At 38.8% G+C, this 20,890-nt stretch overlaps 1 protein-coding gene across 1 annotated transcript in view; it reads right to left on the minus strand.

Moving 5' to 3' along the window:
* The window catches only part of LOC126419033 (protein abnormal spindle), a 165,299-nt gene that overhangs the window by 119,148 nt on the left and 25,261 nt on the right, over positions 1-20,890 (minus strand). The window contains exon 2 of the mRNA XM_050086093.1: positions 11,342-11,527. Coding sequence (XP_049942050.1) covers positions 11,342-11,527 — 186 coding nt within the window. The remainder of the gene's footprint in view (positions 1-11,341; positions 11,528-20,890) is intronic.

Below are 20,890 nucleotides of genomic sequence, written 5' to 3' on the forward strand. Positions count from 1 at the left end.
ATGGTCGTATGCAGGAGATTTTCTGGATGACGCAGTGACTGCAAAAAAGGGTTCAGCTAAAACCTGAGCCATGACTTTAAACGCGTCCATCAAGCCCCATTTCTCGACAAGTCCGTAATGAGATATGTACTGCCCTTACCTGAAATCCACCCTACTGATTCCCAAACTCAAAACTTTTATCACTTGCCTTGAATGCGTTCTTGCAGATATGAAGGCATGTAGGTTTTCTGTAGTTGGTTGGTGTTTGAAGTTCCACAGAGCTGTTCGTCTGGCTCTGACTGCCAAGCGACAGTCACCATTCCACCAAGGTACAGGCAGACCAGGGGATGGACTTTTGCAGCAGCCCATTGGATCCCAGAACGATACGGGCCACCGTCTACTGTGCACAATCCTTTTGTTCAGAAATAGTCAGTCGACTGTACTGCAACCAAGTTGCCCTTTGAATCATCCATGTTCTTGGGCTCCTGTCCACCATCACCCAAGTCAGTACACGGGATCCACATTGTGAAGTGGTCACTAGAATGTGAATATCTGTAGCCACTTCCCACTGTACTGAGTCTGCAATAGCCGGGGAGCAAACATTGAGTCAGTTGATAATTGGACTCCTGCAGCAAGTAGTAGCTGAGCCCCACGGCACATTGTGTGCACTGAAGTCCCCCGCAAGGAGGAATGGGTGTGGGAGTGCCTGGAAGAATTCTGTCAGTGCGCCTGCTTACAAAGGACCACGAGTTGGAAGATATAAAGAAAGCACTGTGATGTTAAATTATGATATAACTGTCACAGCAACTGTTTGTATGGCTGTGGTAAATGAGACAGGATAATAGTGACATCTGTCTTCAATGAAAACAGCCACTCCACCTTTAGCCCTGCCTCCAGTAATAACTCTTCCTGTAGGAGGAGGAGGATATTAGTGTTTAACGTCCCGTCGACAACGAGGTCATTAGAGACGGAGCGCAAGCTCGGGTGAGGGAAGGATGGAGAAGGAAATCGGCCGTGCCCTTTCAGAGGAACCATCCCGGCATTTGCCTGAAGCGATTTAGGGAAATCACGGAAAACCTAAATCAGGATGGCCGGAGACGGGATTGAACCGTCGTCCTCCCGAATGCGAGTCCAGTGTGCTAACCACTGCGCCACCTCGCTCGGTCTCTTCCTGTAGGGGTGGTAACTCCTTACCGCAAGTGTGTTGGTGACTTTAAAATGAATTTCTTGTAAGCAGACACAGAACGGTTTCTCCTGTACCAGGAGCTATAATTCTTCCAAATGTGACTGGTATCCATTTAAATTCCACTGAAACACAGAAGTCCTTGTGGGAGCCATTGATTAGTAATGATTGGTCTTTTCCTTCTCCCTCAGAGGTAGAGATTTACCCGAGAGGTCAGGGAGAATGTTAGCAGGTGCCTGGTTCTCCAGTTCCTTCAAGTGTAACTCCATATCCTCACTTCCTAAAGAGAAAGTCCCCACCTGAGAGGGAGAGAGCTCACCGATCTGAAGGTTTAATTGCCAATTTTAAAATTTTGAACTATTTTTTGAGGAATGTTTTTCCTTATGCATGGAAGGAGTTAGTTGGTTGCTTGGGATGGCTTAGTAGACTTCTGATGGTGAGCAGCAGTATGTGGCTTAGGTTGTAAGCCCATCGCTGACAGCTTCTACATCTACATCCATACTCCGCAAGCCACCTGATGGTGTGTGGCGGAGGGTACCCCGAGTACCTCTATCGGTTCTCCCTTCTATTCCAGTCTCGTACTGTTCGTGGAAAGAAGGATTGTCGGTATGCTTCTGCGTGGGCTCTAATCTCTCTGATTTTATCCTCATGGTGTCTTCGCGAGATATACATAGGAGGGAGCAATATACCGCTTGACTCTTCGGTGAAGGTATGTTCTCGAAACTTTAACAAAAGCCCGTACCGAGCTACTAAGCGTCTCTCCTGCAGAGTCTTCCACTGGAGTTTATCTATCATCTCCGTAATGCTTTCGCGATTACTAAATGATCCTGTAACGAAGTGCGCTGCTCTCCGTTGGATCTTCTCTCTCTCTTCTATCAACCCTATCTGGTACGGATCCCACACTGCTGAGCAGTATTCAAGCAGTGGGCAAACAAGCGTACTGTAACCCACTTTGTTTGTTTTCGGATTGCATTTCCATAGGATTCTTCCAATGAATCTCAGTCTGGCATCTGCTTTATCGACGATCAACTTTATATAATAATTCCATTTTAAATCACTCCTAATGCGTACTTCCAGATAATTTATGGAATTAACTGCTTCCAGTTGCTGACCTGCTATTTCGTAGCTAAATGATAAGGGATCTATCTTTCTACGTATTCGCAGCACATTACACTTGTCTACATTGAGACTCAATTGCCATTCCCTGCACCATGCGTCAATTCGCTGCAGATCCTCCTGCATTTCAGTACAATTTTCCATTGTTACAACCTCTCAATACACCACAGCATCATCTGCAAAAAGCCTCAGTAAACTTCCGATGTCATCCACAAGGTCATTTATGTATATTGTGAATAGCAACGGTCCTATGATACTCCCCTGCGGCACACCTGAAATCACTCTTACTTCGGAAGACTTCTCTCCATTGAGAATGACATGCTGTGTTCTGTTACCTAGGAACTCTTCAATCCAATCACACAATTGGTCTGATAGTCCATATGCTCTTACTTTGCTCATTAAACGACTGTGGGGATCTGTATTGAACGCCCTGCAGAAGTCAAGAAACACGGCATCTACCTGTGAACCCGTGTCTACGGCTCTCTGAGTCTCGTGGACGAATAGTGCGAGCTGGGTTTCACACGACCGTCTTTTTCGAAACCCATGCTGATTCCTACAGAGCAGATTTCTAGTCTCCAGGAAAGTCATTATACTCGAACATAATACGTGTTCCAAAATTCTACAATCCTTTGGAACGCTACGCTCTTCTAGAGACCTACGGTACACCGTTGCAAGAAGGGGGGCAAGTTCCTTCGCGTACTCTGTGTAAAATCGAACTGGTATCCCATCAGGTCCGGCGGCCTTTCCTCTTTTGAGCGAATTTAATTGTTTCTCTATCCCTCTGTCGTCTATTTCGATATCTATTATTTTGTCATCTGTGCGACAATCTAGAGAAGGAACTACAGTACAGTCTTCCTCTGTGAAACAGCTTTGGAAAAAGACATTTATTATTTCGGCCTTTAGTCTGTCATCGTCTGTTTCAGTACCATTTTGGTCACAGAGTGTCTCGACATTTTGTTTTGATCCACCTACCACTTTGGCATAAGACCAAAATTTCTTAGGATTTTCTGTCAAGTCAGTACATAGAACTTTACTTTCGAATTCATTGAACACCTCTCGCATAGTCCTCCTCACACTACATTTCGCTTCGCAAATTTTTGTTTGTCTGCGAGGCTTTGGCTATGTTTATGTTTGCTGTGAAGTTCCCTTTGCTTCCGCAGCAGTTTTCTAACTCGGTTGTTGTGCCACGGTGGCTCTTTTCCATCTCTTATGAGCTTGCTTGCCACATACTCATCTAACGTATTTTGTACGATGGTTTTGAACTTTGTCCACTGATCCTCAACACTATCTGTACTTGAGACAAAACTGTTGTGTTGAGCTGTCAGGTACTCTGTAATCTGCTTTTTGTCACTTTTGCTAAACAGAAAAATCTTCCTACCTTTTTTAATATTTCTCTTTACGGTTGAAATCATTGATGCAGTAACCGCTTTATGATCGCTGATTCCCTGTTCTCCGTTAACTGTTTCAAATAGTTCAGGTCTGTTTGTCACCAGAAGGTCTAATATGTTATCGCCACGAGTCAGTTCTATGTTTAACTGATCAAGGTAGTTTTCAGATAAAGCACTTAAAAAAATTTCACTGGATTCTTTGTCCCTGCCACCTGTTATGGACGTTTGAGTCTCCCAGTCTATATCCGACAAATTAAAATCTCCACCCAGAATGATTTCCAGTTCAAGTGTAGTTTTTCCCTCACAGGTACACTGAGAAGTGCATGTGCTCATACGGGAATCTGTGGCAAGAGTTTGTGTGGAGGCGTCAAACTTGATGATTCGCTGTTAAAGGACCAATGCAAAAGAAGTAGCAAAAACCAGAGGTTGCACAGCTTTGAAAGGTTTTTTAGCTACACCGTAGGATATTCAGCTAGTGACTTTCAACTCTGAATTTTCCCTTCCTTTTTGTGAAGCCTCGCACTTTCTGCTCCATACTGGATGATCTCCAAAGAAGATTATACATTTCGGAGGAAGTGTACAAGAATTGCCCAATTCATGAGCTGAGCATCCATAATTTCCACACATTGCCCCTCCCATTACACCCCATAGTGGTATGGCCAAATCTTTGACATCTGAAGCATCACATCAGTTTAGGAACAAATGAGTGAACCTTAAGATGGATATAGCCTGGAAGGATGTGTTCTAGTAATTCTGGAGTGCTAAACATTACAATAAACGTTGCAGATTTTTCCTATGTGCCATTGACACTCTTCAAACAGTTCTGAACTTCCATGATGCCCATAGTTTTCCACTCTTCACATAACACACAGGGTCCATCTCCATTATATTGGAGCAGGCAACTACACCTTTACAGAAGCCGAGAGTGTAATGTAACCCAGCCGCAAGTGGGTAGTCTCGCCTAAGGCCTTAAAACCCACAAGCTTAGATACTTTGTTTGATTTAGCAGTTTCAACTAGAAGTGCTCCATTACACAGTCGTTTGGCACTTTTTAGGGACCCAACAATACCCTCCAACACCTTGTGAATATAGAAAGCAGAGACCTCAAAGGCTCCCCCATCTTTTGACTACAATGAAAATGTTCTAGCACACTAAGTGTCCTGTTACTATGATTCCAAGACTTATTCTCAAGATGACTGACCAACCAAGCTCTCTCTTTGATGAGTGGGTGTAGGTGCTACCTACACAAGTCCCGTCAGTAGTAGTAGTAGTCTGATGAGACTGTTCTATACGGATACCATGAGATGCTAGGAAACCAGACAGACAGCCCTGTATGGCTGAGCAAGCCTTTACACCTGCAGCATGGCAGTTGCCCCTGAGACTGTTTATACCAACAGCCATTCACTTTATGTACGCAGCACACTTGGAGGTGTGTATGTTCCTCACGGTCCAGGCAGTGAAGCCAAGGCACCCATTCTCTGAAACACGTAACATTCCACCACTGCGCCACACAGTGCCCAGAAAACTGGCAGCGCTTACCAGTCTCCAGCTCAGAAACCCAGTGTCGCCAAGCCCATACCCAACAAACGGATGCTGAGCCCCTGGGGAAAAATGAGAGAAGACGTGATATTTATCTTGTGCTGGACTGGCTCTGGAGTCTAGTGGCAGCCAAGGGGATGCAGCTCACACAAGAATTTGAGCCATAACTCAAAGCAGTGGTCCATAAACAAAATTATCATTACGCTACGCAAATCATTCAGCGATAGGTACATACTATTGCTCACGCAAAGCCGAGGTGTGTTGTTAACAGAGAAGTTTTCAGGGAGGTGCTGTCTGGATTTTTTAAAGGACTTCCACGAGTACAGCACAAGATAACCGCAAAACTAAATGTATACTGCCAAGTCACTGTATTTGGGTATTTATTTGACAATTATGAAACAATGAGCATTAAAAGGTACAGAGCTTTATGTATAAGTAATACTTCATAGCTACAATTTAATGTTTCTAAATTTTAAAGAGCACTGTGATATTTTTGAGATTCATGTAGAGTTGTTTCACAGTACGTGCCAAATTCTATACTGCATCATAGTAATGACTAGTCATTCTCCTCAGCTCAACATCTCACTCATCCTGGAGAGAGGGGGGATGCTGACTCAATTTCAGGTGGACTGAGTATGAGATGAAGATGTGTACAGGGCATAGTTGCATGTCCACGGGTCTAGTATTGTATTAAGTTTTCTGAACAGAATGGAGTTGGTGCAAGTGGCAATGCATCATGTTCAGGATCCAGGAGGCATCATCAGATGCCCTTAGAGCGTGCATCTATGAATTGCTGAATTATGTTATATATTATTTTGTAATTTTTTTTATTTGCAGCAAATTGTGTCTAAATCTAAGAACACTCTACAACATGAGCCAAACAAATGAGGCAATGCAGTTGTTAAGACACTGATGTCATATTCAGGAGGATGGTAACTGGTCTGTCAAGCTATCCTGATTTAGATTTTCTTATATCATTTCAGGCAAATGGCAAGACCATTCCTTCACTAAGGCCATGGCTGAACACCTGTCCTATTCTCATACAAGCATACTTACATATTTTGTGCCTAAGTATATTTTGAGTTATTTCTTTTCAGCATTTTACCGTCACAAATCATTCATCACTGTGAGGAAATCCCCAGATTCAGTGCATCAAAAGAAAAACTATTTTGAAACAACTTCCACTAGTTCCTTCAACAACACTCAATATTTACCCTATCCTTGCCACTTTAAAACATCTCATTTCAACTTAAATCAGATCTTTCACTTGTTTTCAATGTATCTAGGCAGACACTCATCTCATTAAGATTGGGACATCTTTAATACGAAGTCAGTCAGTCTCTCTCTCTCTCTCTCTCTCTCTCTCTCTCTCTTGTAGCTCTTTCTGCTTTGAATAAATCAAGTTTATATTGCAGGATTAACCACAATATGCTGTCTTAAAATTACCCCAAAGCATATGAAAACACTTAGTTTTTCAAAATTCTCTTCTCTGCCACAATAACGTCTGGAAAAGTGTTTGATGTATACTGATAACTCTGCAAGAAAATTATGTACATTTGATGTACTGGTACACTGAAAAATTAATTTACAATTTGTTGAAATAAAAAGTTTTGGGTTTTTCCTAAACAAATGCTGCTTTAAACATACAGGGTGTTACAAAAAGGTAAGGCCAAACTTTCAGGAAACATTCCTCACACACAAATAAAGAAAAGATGTTGTGGACATGTGTCCGAAAACGTTTAATTTCCATGTTAGAGCTCATTTTAGTTTCGTCAGTATGTACTGTACTTCCTCGATTCACCGCCAGTTGGCCCAATTGAAGGAAGGTAATGTTGACTTCGGTGCTTGTGTTGACATGCGACTCATTGCTCTACAGTACTAGCATCAAGCACATCAGTACGTAGCATCAACAGGTTAGTGTTCATCACGAACGTGGTTTTGCAGTCAGTACAATGTTTACAAATGCGGAGTTCGCAGATGCCCATTTGATGTATGGATTAGCACGGGGCAATAGCCGTGGTGTGGTACGTTTGTATCAAGACAGATTTCCAGAACGAAGGTGTCCCAACAGGAAGACGTTCGAAGCAATTGATCGGCATCTTAGGGAGCACGGAACATTCCAGCCTATGACTTGCGACTGGGGAAGACCTAGAACGACGAGGACACCTGCAACGGACGAGGCAATTCTTCGTGCAGTTGACGATAACCCTAATGTCAGCGTCAGAGAAGTTGCTGCTGTACAAGGTAACGTTGACCACGTCACTGTATGAAGAGTGCTACGGGAGAACCAGTTGTTTCCGTACCATGTACAGCTTGTGCAGGCACTATCAGCAGCTGATTGGTCTCCACGGGTACACTTCTGCGAATGGTTCATCCAACAATGTGTCAATCCTCATTTCAGTGCAAATGTTCTCTTTACGGATGAGGCTTCATTCCAACGTGATCAAATTGTAAATTTTCACAATCAACATGTGTGGGCTGACAAGAATCCGCATGCAATTGTGCAATCACGTCATCAACACAGATTTTCTGCGAACGTTTGGGCAGGCATTGTTGGTGATGTCTTGATTGGGCCCCATGTTCTTCCACCTACACTCAATGGAGCATTTTATCATGATTACATACGGCATACTCTACCTGTGCTGCTAGAACATGTGCCTTTACAAGTACGACACAACATGTGGTTCATGCACGATGGAGCTCCTGCACATTTCAGTCGAAGTGTTCGTACGCTTCTCAACAACAGATTCGGTGACCGATGGATTGGTAGAGGCAGACCAATTCCAGGGCCTCCACGATCTCCTGACCTCAACTCTCTTGACTTTCATTTACGGGAGCATTTGAAAGCTCTTGTCTACGCAACCCCGGTACCAAATGTAGAGACTCTTTGTGCTCGTATTGTGGACGGCTGCGATACAATATGCCATTCTCCAGCGCTGCATCAGTGCATCAGGGATTCCATGCGACGGAGGGTGGATGCATGTATCCTCGCTAACGGAGGACATTTTGAACATTTCCTGTAACAAAGTGTTTGAAGTCACACTGGTACGTTCTGTTGCTGTGTGTTTCCATTCCATGATTAATGTGATTTGAAGAGAAGCAATAAAATGAGCTCTAACACAGAAAGTAAGAGTCCCCGGACACATGTCCACATAACATATTTTCTTTCTTTGTGTGTGAGGAATGTTTCCTGAAAGTATGGCTGTACCTTTTTGTAACACCCAGTATACAAAAACAATTAGAATCAAAATACATATAACTATATGAAAAAGACTGTTCTAATAGAAAATAAAATTTGTTTGACAGAAATTCAGATTCCTACAGGAATTTGGAGGCCATCTGTTAATTACCCAAAATTTAAATGTCTGATAATTATCTCAGGCTACCCCAAATATGGAAAAACTGATAGACACCGGCCTCAGGGAAGATCAGTTTGGATTCTGTAGAAATTTTGGAACATGTGAGGCAATACTGACCCTACGACTTATCTAAGAAGATAGATTAAGGGAAAGGAAACCTATGTTTCTAGCACTTGTAGATTTAGAGTAAGCATTTGACGATATTGACTCGAATACTCTCTTTCAAATTCTGAAGATGGGACGGACAAAATACAGTGAGCAAAATGCTGTTTCCAATTTGTACAGAAACCAGATGGCAGTTATAAGAGTTGAGAGGCATGAACGGGAAGCAGTGGTCGAGAAAAATCTGAGACAGGGTTGTAAACTATCACCGAAGTTATTTAATCTATATATTGAGCAAGCAGTAAAGGAAACAAAAGAAAAATTTAGAGTAAGAATTAAAACCCATGGATAAGAAATAAAAACTTTGAGGTTTGCCAGTGACTGTAATTCTGTCGGAGTCAACGAAGTACCTGGAAGAGCAGCTGAACGGAATGGACAGTGTCTTGAAAGAAAGATATAAGATGAACATCAACAAAAGCAAACGAGGATACTGGAATGTAGTTGAATTAAATCAGGTAATGCTGAGGAGTAAATGAGACACTTAAAGTAGTAAATGAGTTTTGCTATTTAGGAAGCAAAATAACTGATGATGGTCGAAGTAGGGAGGATATGAAATGTAGACTGGCTATGGCAAGGAAAGCATTTCTGAAGAAGAGAAATTTTTTAACATCAAGTACAGATTTAAATACCAGGAAGTCTTTTCTGAAAGTATTTGTATGGGGTGGAGCCATGTATGGAAGTGAAACATTGACGATAACTAGTTTAGACAAGAAGAGAACAGAAGCTTTCAAAATGTGGTGCTACAGAGGAATGATGAAGATTAGATGGGTAGATCAGATAATTAATGAGGAAGTACTGAACAGAATTGGGGAGGAGTTTGTGGCATAACTTGACTAGAAGAAGGGATCAGTCGCTAGGACACGTTCTGAGGCATCAATGGATCACCAATTGAGTACTGGAGGGAAGTGTGGAGGGTAAAAAATCATAGAGGGAGACCAAGAGATGAATGCACTAAGCAGATTCAGAATGATGTAGGTTGCAGTAGTCACTTGGAGGTGAAGAGGCTTGCATGGGATAGAGTAGCATGGAGAGCTGCCTCAGTCTCTGGAATGAAGACCGCCACAACAAAAACAACAACAACCATCCTAAATATTAACAATGAGATATATTCTGAGAATAAACTTACTAGCAAGCTTCATTGACAAAAAATCCATAACAGTGTAAATCAATAGAGATGTGAACCAGAGATAACTAGTACTGATTTTGACTTTAGTCCTTTTGCAGGTACACTGTCACTCATATGCCACAACCACACATTTCTCATTTAATTGGCACTATATCCTAATTTACCTGGCAGTGCTGCACATCACCCATCTCTATTGGTACACTGTTTCTCATAGAAGAGTAACTAAAGTTTTTATTGCATTATGTTGTTTAACAACTACTATTACTACACATTATGTTCAAAGGAAATACATTGGTCATTTGTAATGAAAAATTACTGTACTACTGGTAAGCCTCTTCTAAAAGTCTCAAAACTGGTTTGGAATTTCCAAAGTTCAACTAAATTTTGGGAGGAACATCAAACACTAAATATTTTACAAACAAATATTTGCTAAAACATAGTCCAAACATGTACTGAACGGAAGATGCAACTGTCAGTAAACAGAAGCTATAACACAGGAAATTCAGCAACCTCTGGCAAAACCCAAAAACAAACCGGACAACTTTTAAACAGTGAGTTTAATAGCCCATTCAATCAAAAGGTGCACAACAGTGTGGAGATGGGGGACGGGTGGTGGTGGAATGTCCCATGGCTGTGAAACAGATCAAATGTGCCACAGTAATGAAACAGGTAAGACATCTGCTTAAATTATGCAATATCTCTTCTAAGAGCAGAAATTTACATCCACCATTCCACCTGTACCAACGCTCACAATAAAATGTTTCCCACAAGTGAGGAAGGGTGGGACAAGGTTTTCTATTTACTCAATCATACATTTGAAGTTCCAAGTATGTTTACCTAATTGATAACAAAATTTTTCATATTTATCAAATCAAGGAACCAGTTATATATGTGAAAATATGGATATATGGTTTTCCAGATAAAAACAGGAGAATTATTTTTAACTGCCTTTTCTATTGAAAAAGAAGCATATCTAACATGTATCTTATTTGGTGTCCCACTTTTTACCCACTCTGCTGTTGCTTAATATGTGTGTACTCAAATGGCCTACCTATGTTCAGTTCCATAACCAACTAGAGGAAATACCTTGTTTTAGTTTCATTCTCACTGTGTAGTTACTGCAAAATATGATGTATACTTCTCACTAATACTTTCAAATACATTGACATTATGTATTCTGAATACAGATATTCTTCCATAAAGTTGCAGTAAAAAAAAGTGAGAACAATGTCACAAATGCTCTAAATAAATGTCCATCCATTACAATAGTATTTGTACCTATGTCTGTTCATGTTTACATAACATTGCAATTGCACCTGCAACAAGTACCGAGAGAATTGTCAAATGTAACACACACAAGCAATGGATGGCTATTATTTGTCTGTTAAAACTAAGAGCTACTAAGACTCTATATCCTTGGGGGGAAAAAAGAAAACATGCTGACCACAGAATAGGATCAAAAATAAAGCATAGTAGTCTATAATGTTACCTCCAATGAAACATGAGAAGGGTTCACCAATTTAAGAACCCTCACAGCAACAGTACCAAGTTTCACATTATCAAAGTGTACTGTCGGGCATTTGTTGAATGGCGCCAGTATGAGACAACTTTCATACGAGTCTTCACTTTTGTCATCATCACTTATTTTGCGCTTCTGCTGTGGAGATATAGTGATCTGTTATTAATGAGAAAAGGAAGCAGACTCAATTATATATAATAGTGCACTATGTAACTTATAAAAATAAGTACATAAATTTCACTGTCTTAAGGTGCAACACAGAAATAAATTTTTGGGAAATATTTACTATTGCTAAGACCATTAACCATGTTCAGATCCTTCCGTCACTCAGTCTCTTGATTCACTATGATAGTATTATCACACATTCGAAATATCTAATTTGGTTGAAATTACTGCCACATTAGTGAACTGCCGTGTACAACCACATGATTGTCACATGGTTTGCTGTAGACTGTTGCCCATTGTAACTGATCAGATAGGCCAATAATCAGTGGGTGTTTTATTCCAGTCCACACTCACAAAAAAAATTCTCTGACTATTTCAATCTGTGGTGACCATCAAATCTGTTCAAAACATACCCTCATGTGCTACAGTTTTCTATAGGTCTGAAAATGGTCACCACTGACCAAAATCTGTAATCTGAGGGCAAAATTTTTTGTGACCATTGACTGGACGAAAGAAATTCTCATCTTTCTGGATCACTTCATTCATGACTACTGCAGCTTGTGAATCTGTGAGCAGCCATACTAGCCAGAATCAGCTCCACACTACAAGGTACAGAAACCACATCCCACGCATATACTTCTGCTGAATTCGCATCACAAATGCAGGAACACTGCTACTAGATGCCCAAAGTAACAAAAAATGTCACATGAATTTGTGGGTTGCATTATGTAGTACAATGAGTAAGTGGTTTACTTTGTATCTTCCACTGAGCAGGTACAAATATCTACTGGAGTTCCACGTGGTTCATTCACTGTCTTTGGTACATGTAAATGACTTTCCATCTTACACAAATAAAGTACAAATAGTTCTATTTATTGATGATGAAAGCTCATTAATAGTGTTCTTTACTGATGACAAAAGCACCATTAGCAAACCCACAGCTGCAACAACTCTAGGAACCATAAGTGAAATATTCCGAAGTATTACTGATTAGTTCTCAGTGACCAATTGCTTAACATAGAAGAAACAGTTTATAGAATTCTGTGAAAAGTACGGCGTATCACTTTCTATAACAATACAGGAAGGGGAAAGGAAATGTGTAAAACATATTGATCACGAATTACGTCTCAAATTAACATAAGCTCTACATGTAATTTTTTATTTTGGTAATAAAAGCATTAGAAAATTAGCTTGCTTTGCACACTTCAGTAATGTCATATGAATTAATTTTCAGGGCCAGTTTCACACAGGGACACAAAGTATTAATTGCATACAAATGTGCTGCAAGGATAACATTTGATGCACATCACAAAACTTCATGTAGGCAACTGTTTAAAATATTAAGTATACTAACACACTCTAAATATATTTTCTCTCTAATCAAGCTCGCTGAGAATAATCATATACAATTTTATAACAATAGCAGCATACATTAATATAACACTAAGAACAAAAACAGCCTCCACTAATTACAGTTGATCCTTACTTTTGTGCAGAAAGGAGGAAAGTATCCAACCATAAGAATATTTTAGCATGTATTTTGTGAATTGAAGATGCTGAAACTTTTAAAAACAAACTGAAATGATTTCTGCTTGACAGCTTCTTCCATCCCACTAATTTCTGAATATGTAGTATGTATGTGGCTTAGTTAGTTACAGTTATCAAATTTTGTTGTAGGTTAAAATCTGAACTATATTTAGTAACAAATGCACAGCATGTATCCATACTTGTTCTGAGAAAATGTCTCATTTGTAAACCTACTGATATGTTCTTTATCACAGCAAGTTATGAATAAGAACCACGGAATTTGCAAAAAAATAAACTACAGTTTATTTCATTTATTTAGGCCTATTATTTTTTTTAGCCCACACACACTGGCATTAATAATGATAATAGTAGCAACGATTACAAATACAACCATATTGATTAGCTCAGCACTTTTGAAGCCATGTGTAATATTATCAGGAACAGGTGGGATGGATTGGATTACATTTACTTTTCCTTCCAGTAGCTCCGTAGTGAGGAGAGCCACAAAATGTAGAACATCTCAAAAGAGAAACATTACACAATGAACATCTAGAAAGAAAAAGAAATATTTTAAAGTGCCTTCCACAGATCCCAAGTGAAATGGTCGTCATGGGTGTGGATTAAATAAAAAAAAAACTTAAGAATATTTTCATGTAACATGTAATACCACACTTATTACAAAACATGTAAATGTTTAATACAGTCGAGGAGCATATAATAATTCTTAGGCTATTGCAGCCATGCATCATGAAAAACAAAAATCAGTTTACAACACTTAATTACAATGATTGCATTACTACAATGAAGTTGTACTAAGTCAGATTGTAATAATACAAATATATTTGATATTTTTAGTAACATATACACACATCAGTTAGTACTACTAAGAAATCCGCCATTGAAGTAGGAGTTGGTCATCAATAAATCCTTTAGACTTCTCTTAACTGAACTTCTAATGAAGTTAAACTTTTTACAGCTGCTGGCAAATTACTGAAAATGTGTGAACCTCAATAATGGACGTCTTTTTTGACCAGACTATGTGACTAACTCTTTGTGCAAATCATTCTTATTTGTAGCACTGATTCCATGAACTGAGATGTTGGTATGAAAAACTGATATTTTTCAAGAATAAATATGTTGAGTTACAATAGTTAACATCCCTAGTTACTTAAATACATCTATGGAGAATGTTCTTGACTTCACACAACAAACAATTCTTGTTACATATTTCTGAACCTGTAAAACATTAGCTAGGCTTCATGAGTTACCCCAAAAAATTATGCTGTTTGACATTATGGAAATGAAGAAAGCATAGTATGCCAGCTTTTTACTTTTATATCAATTATGTCTGACAACATTCACATTGCAAATAGAGATTTGCGTAGGCACTTTAGCAGTTCTCGGGTGCCCTCTTCCCCATTGGGTTTGTTATCAAGCTTTAATCCCAAGATTTTAACACTGTCAACTTCTACCTGTATGTCATATTTTATGCATATACTGGTGGGAAACCTCTTGAAAGTTTTAAACTGCATATTGTTTTTTCAAGGTTTAGTGACAAGGAAATGGCTAGGAACCATGTCAAAACATGAAAATTTCATTAACAGATCTTTCTAAAACTATTCTTGATTTGCTATTTACTTCAGTGTTTTTATCACCTGCAAACAAAAGGAACTTGGCCTCTGGTAATATCACTAGAAACAGTAAACGCCCTACGATGGAACCTCACGAGGCAACACATGTAATTAGTTCCCAGTTGGATGATGCCTGATAACTTAATATATATCTCTTTCCTAATGACATCCTTTGTTTTGTGTCAGAGATACGGCATTTGAACCATTTTGCTGCATTTTCTGTTGCATTGTTACATTTTAATTTACATGAAAAAATAATAATGAAAGAGGAGAGGATTGGAAATGGTAGTGACAATAGATGTTAAGAAAGGCATTATTTCAATAGAAAACCATGCAACAAGGGGGATGGAAATGTGGAGGGGGGAGGGGGGGGGAGGTTGTTGGTTGATTTGGGGGAGGGGACCAATCAGCAAAGCCATTGGTCCCATCAGATTAGGGAAGGAAGTCAGCTATGCCCCTTGAAAGCAATCATCCCAGCATTGGGAAATCAAATAAAAGCTAAATCAGGATAGCCGGATGCGGGTTTGAACCGTTGTCCTCCGAATGCAAGCCCAGTGTTCTAACCACTGCACAACCTCACTTGGTGGAGAGGAGGTGAGGTGAGGTGAGGTGAGTTTGCCAGACAAGAGTGAGCTGCATACAGGTATAAGGGATGTAACGTAGCAAGGTGTGACTACTTTGTTCTTATACACTCCTGATGTTGACATACTTTTTTCCCTATCTTAAGATGTAGTTTTATTATTAGCATGTATATGATAATTACACACAATCCCTGATTTCTTTTGTCTTTATCTCATTAAAATTCATTATTTGCAGGATAGTTTTCAGATTATTAATAATATTATATTTGGTTATTGTAGGAATATTTTAAATAAAAAATATTATATTTGGTTATTGTAGGAATATTTTAAATAAAAAATCATTCCTGATACACGATTTACGAGAAACACATGGAGATTAAATTTCTAACAAGCAATTAGCTGTTGCTCTCCAAAAATTTTAAAATCCCCCCCCCCCCCCCCCCATTTTTTAACCTCTTCATTCCCTTGGTCCACACACATGTGAACCTCTGTTCTTTTTTTTTCTCCATAAATAGGCATATTTTTTCACTTATAGACAGATGGCCCACAAGTGTGGGCTTTCTAAAGTCTTGGCTTTAAAACCAGGGTGTGGTAGTTTACAGCTGGTCATGTGCAGAAAATGGTTTCTTATATAAATAATTATTATGACTAAACATTATACTGAGATTCTGAGTTTTCTACCTAATGTTTAGTAACTATTCTAGATGTTGAAAATTGGGTCACATTTGTATATATTTTATTTGTTACTATGAAATAACACATTTTTGGAAGTCCTCCTAAATGGACCTCAGGTCGTAATGCAGATTTGCTAATTCTAATTTTGTCTTTGATAATGGAATATGGAAATAACATATTTCTACACTCTACAGCAATGTGAGAAATGTTAACTGATGAGCAATTGTAAGCTCTTCTTGTGACAAAAACGTGGAATTTTGTGATTGAGGAGATGACGATCTCTCAGTTTTGTCTGGAGACTGTTGGCTGAACTTGATGAAATTGGAAGGTAAACAATAAGAAAGTGAAGATATTGTGGCAATAGCTAGGAGAAAAGGACATCCTAATACAGGGAATTCCCCTGACAGTGAAGGTGTAGATGATGTAGAAAATATGAATAAAAAGCCAAGAATGGCTGTGTGGCAACTAATTTCCGAAGTTAGGTTGTACAATGCTGGCCAACTACCAAACACTGTTGAGGCAAGGAATCCCTCAAACTGCATGAAACCTTGTTGCAATACCAAGATAAGAGACATATGCATCAAACGTGGAATTATTTATGCATAGTGAAAAGTTACTGATTTGAAACTTATCATAAAACTTACCATAAAGATTTATTTACTGACAATAGAAAATTATTAATTGCCAAAATTATTTTATGATTATTATTTTTTGTATTTACAAAGTTGCTTAGGAGTACCAACAAAAGTCTGCAATGGAAATCATACATTTCAAAAATATTAACACTACAAACCCTATTTTCTCTGTGCTTTAGCATATACAGTTCACTGTTTCAAATAAAATATATAAGTATGTTCAATAAAATCTTTTATTGAAGGAAAGGGAAAGAAAATACAGAGCAACAACTCATACGTTTTCACAAAAATTTAGACTTTGTTCACATATGTGGACCTCCTTTATGCCTTAAAGAATCATCATAAAATATTTCATTTGCATTTGTGTCATGCTTGTTTATCATTTTGCTAGAAATACAAAAAGGATAATTTCCCGTGATTTTTTGTCTGCAAAGTAAAGATGTTAACAAATGTTTTACTTTTCCAAACAGTTCATATTTTAGAAGCTATTTATATTAAAAATCTTCACTATTTAGAAAGTTCCAATTTTAAATAGAGATTATTTCTAAAACTCAGTACCTTAATTTTATAGTTCAGATTTTCCTGATTCCAGAAATGCTTAATTTTACTAGAATAACTTGTTAGTTTGTTAATTATTCAGTAAGGAAAATTTCTCTTTATCTGAACTTTATAGCAAGCTTTGGGAATCCCCATGTAAACAGAAATCATCCTCATAAAGTAGGATCTATTATGTTGGCTATTTTTTAATTCTAAAGTTCATAATTAAAAAGAGCAACTTCCTTGTGTCCTCTAAAGCTGCTATCTGTTATGTTAATATTAAAGAGGCAACATCTCTGTAATCGAACATTTTATGATTTTTCATATTACACTCATCTATAAATAGGCATCATGCACAACACAACAGGCAGTCTGCAATAAGTAACTGAAATGAAAACAACTGTGCGAGTTTCTGTTTTGCTACCAAAATGTATACCTTGTAGTCAGTAGACAGTTGAAATGTATATTTATAGACCACATCAAGCTATCATTATGTTAATATGTATTTATGGATCAGTACGCTGAAGAAGTATGTCTATCATATTTGTGTATCTTTGAGTTAATGTGCCACCAATTAACTGTGTGACTTTATTAATGAGTGTGGCTGACCAATCTGGTTCAAATATTGAGAATCCTACCAGTTGTAAGTTGCCCATAAGAAACGGAATGCTGTACATCAATAAATATGAAGGGATCAAGAATTATTTGCTGCAGTGTTGTGCGCTTTTTTTAATGAATGCCAATCAAGCCCATTAATTACTGGAGGTTTATTTAAAACAGCATACAAGACCAATGGAGGCGAAGTTCTAGATCAGGTAAGTTCTACATCTATCTCCATACTTTGCAAACCACTGTCACGTGCATGGCAGAAGGTACATTTCATTGTAACAGTTCTTAGGGTTTCTTCCTGTTCCATTCACATATGAAGCACAGGAAGAATGAGTGTTTGAATGCCTCTGTGTGTGCTGTAGTTATTCTAATCTTATTCTCACAATCCCTATGTGAGCCATATGTATGCGACTGTAGCATATTCCTAGATTCCAATTTAAAGCTGGTTCATGAAGCTTTGTTAATAGACTTTCTCGGGTTGGTTTACATCTATATTCAAGACTGCAGGTTCAGTTTCTTCAGCATCTCTGTCACCTTCTCCCATGGGTAACATAACCTGTGATCATTCATGCTGCCCTTCTCTGTTTAAGTTCAGTATCCTCTGTTAGTGCTATTTGGTATAGGTACCACACACTACAGCAGTATTCCAGAATGGGTCACACAAGTGGTTTGTAAGCAATCTTTTTCGTATACTGATTGCACTTACCCAATATTCTACCAATAAACTAGAGTCTACCACCTGCTTTACCAACTACTGAGCCTATGTGATAATTACATTTCACATCCCTGCACAGTGTTACACCCAGGTATCAGCATGAGTTGGCTCATTGTAACAGTGATTCATTGATATCATAGTCATAGGATACTTTGTTTATTTATTTATTTTCATTTTGCGAAGTGCACAATTTTAAATTCCTGAACATTTAAAGCAAGTTGCTTAGCTTTGCACCACTTTGAAATCTTATGAAGATCTGACTGCTTATTTATGCAGCCTCTTTCAAATAGTGTTTCATTATATATTACTGTATCATCTGCAAAACACTTGATGTTACTATTGTCAGTAAGGTCATTAATAAACAACATGAACAGCGAGGGTCACCTAGGGTACACCCAAAGTTACCTCTACACTGGACAGTGACGCTCCATCCAAAATAACATGCTGTGTCCTCCCTACCAAAATGTCCTCAATCTAGTCACTGATTTCACTTGATACGCCATATAATGGAACTTTTGACCATAAGCATAGGTGTGGTACTGAGTCAAATGCTTTTTGGAAATCAAGAAATATTGCATCTACCTGACTGCCTTGACCCAAAGCTTTCAGTATGTCGTGAGAAAAGTGCCAAGTTGGGGTTCACGTGCTCGGTGTTGGCTGGTTGGCATTGATGAGGTCATTCTGTTCAAGATACCTCATTACGTTTGAGCTCAGAGTATGTTCTATGATTATACAACAAATTGATCTCAAGGATACTTGACAGTAGTTTTGTGGATCACTTCTACACCCTTCTTGTAGAGACATGTGACTTGTGCTTTTTTCCATGAACTGGGTATAGTTTTTTGTTTGAGGGATCTATGATAGATTACAGTTACAAGAGGAGGAAACTGACAGGGATTTCATTGGGTCCTGGAGCTTTCTTCAATTTTAACAATTTCAGCTGTTCCTCAACACCCTTGACACTAATACTTATTTCATTCATCTTTCAGTGGTGTAAAGATTAAACTGGGGCAATTCTCCTGGATTTTCCTTTTTAAAAGAACTTTTGGAAATGTAGTTAAGCATTTCAGCTTTTGTCTTGCTACCCTCAGTTTTAGTTCCTGTCACAGTCACTAGGGACGGGGCACTAACCTTGGTGCCACTAACAGCCCTTGCACACAACTAGAATTTCTTTGGGTTCTGTGAAAGATCACTTAACAATATTCTGCTATGATAGTCATTGACAACATCATGCACTGATCTCTTGACAGCCAAAAGCGTTTCGTTCAGCGTCTCTCTCTGTCTATAGCACTATGCTTTGTTTTACACCAATTATGCAGTACTCTCTGTTTCTTTAGACATTTCTACTAGGTAAATATAGGTGGTTAACTATTCTTTTAAACTTGAGCCATAGTTCCTTTACGTGCCCCTGCCCCATGCTGAAAGTTTCAAGTTCCCCAATGAAATATGACACTACTGACCTTTTATGTAGTTTACTGAACATATATATCTTTCTGCTTGGTTTAGTGATCCTTTGTACTTTGATAATCACTGTTGCCACAACTGTGTCATGGTCACTGATAACAGATTCGACGTGGACATCTTCAAAGATGTCGGGTCTATTTGCTGCCATTAGATCTAATACATTTCCATCGTGAGTAGGGTTTCTATCTTTCTATTGTAGGTAGTTTTCCGAAAAGGCATATAGTGCTGTTTCACACGATGCATTATCACACCCTACACTAATAAAAACTGTTTGGATAGTTAAAGTCTCCACCAATGGTTACAGTATGGTTAGGGAACTTACGTACAAGTAAAATGAGGTTTTCTCTACAGTTTTCGATTACATCAGATGAGAGTCTAGCAGGCAATAGAAGGTTCTAATCATCATTTTATGCCCACCCCTGTTAGTGTTTCTTGCCTCAAAAATATCACACGAAGCTTAAATTTCTGTCTCAGTGGATTAGAGTTTCTTTTCCACTGCAACAAACACACCATCTCCATTCCCATTTGTCGATCCTTTTGAAATACACTTAAATTTTCCACAAAACTCTCACTGCTATCAATTTTAGGTTTCAAACAGCTTTCTGGACCTAGTATGATGTGAGCTTCATTGCTTTTCATGAGCGCTTCAAACTGTGGTACTTTGTCGCAAATGCTTTGACAGTTTGACAGTATTTTAATACTCTCACCTGTGGGAGACATAGCTTTCAATCCTACAATGATATTTGTGAGTTTCCTACAGCTATTGTTATCTGGAATAAATAGACAGTCGCCTCAACTGAAAAACCCTTGTGTGCACCCCGTACATCAGCTGCCTGAGTAGCAGCCTCTGACGTTTAGTGCTCACCTGACCCATTTAGTGGGGACCCTACTGTTCTCAATTCTATGGTGCAAGTCCAGGAAGTCACACCCTAGTTGTCACAGAACCTCCAATGTCTCTGGTTCAGTCCTCCAACTGAGTC

The sequence above is a fragment of the Schistocerca serialis genome, chromosome 9 (assembly GCF_023864345.2).
Source record: "Schistocerca serialis cubense isolate TAMUIC-IGC-003099 chromosome 9, iqSchSeri2.2, whole genome shotgun sequence".
NCBI classification, from domain to species: Eukaryota; Metazoa; Arthropoda; class Insecta; order Orthoptera; family Acrididae; genus Schistocerca; species Schistocerca serialis.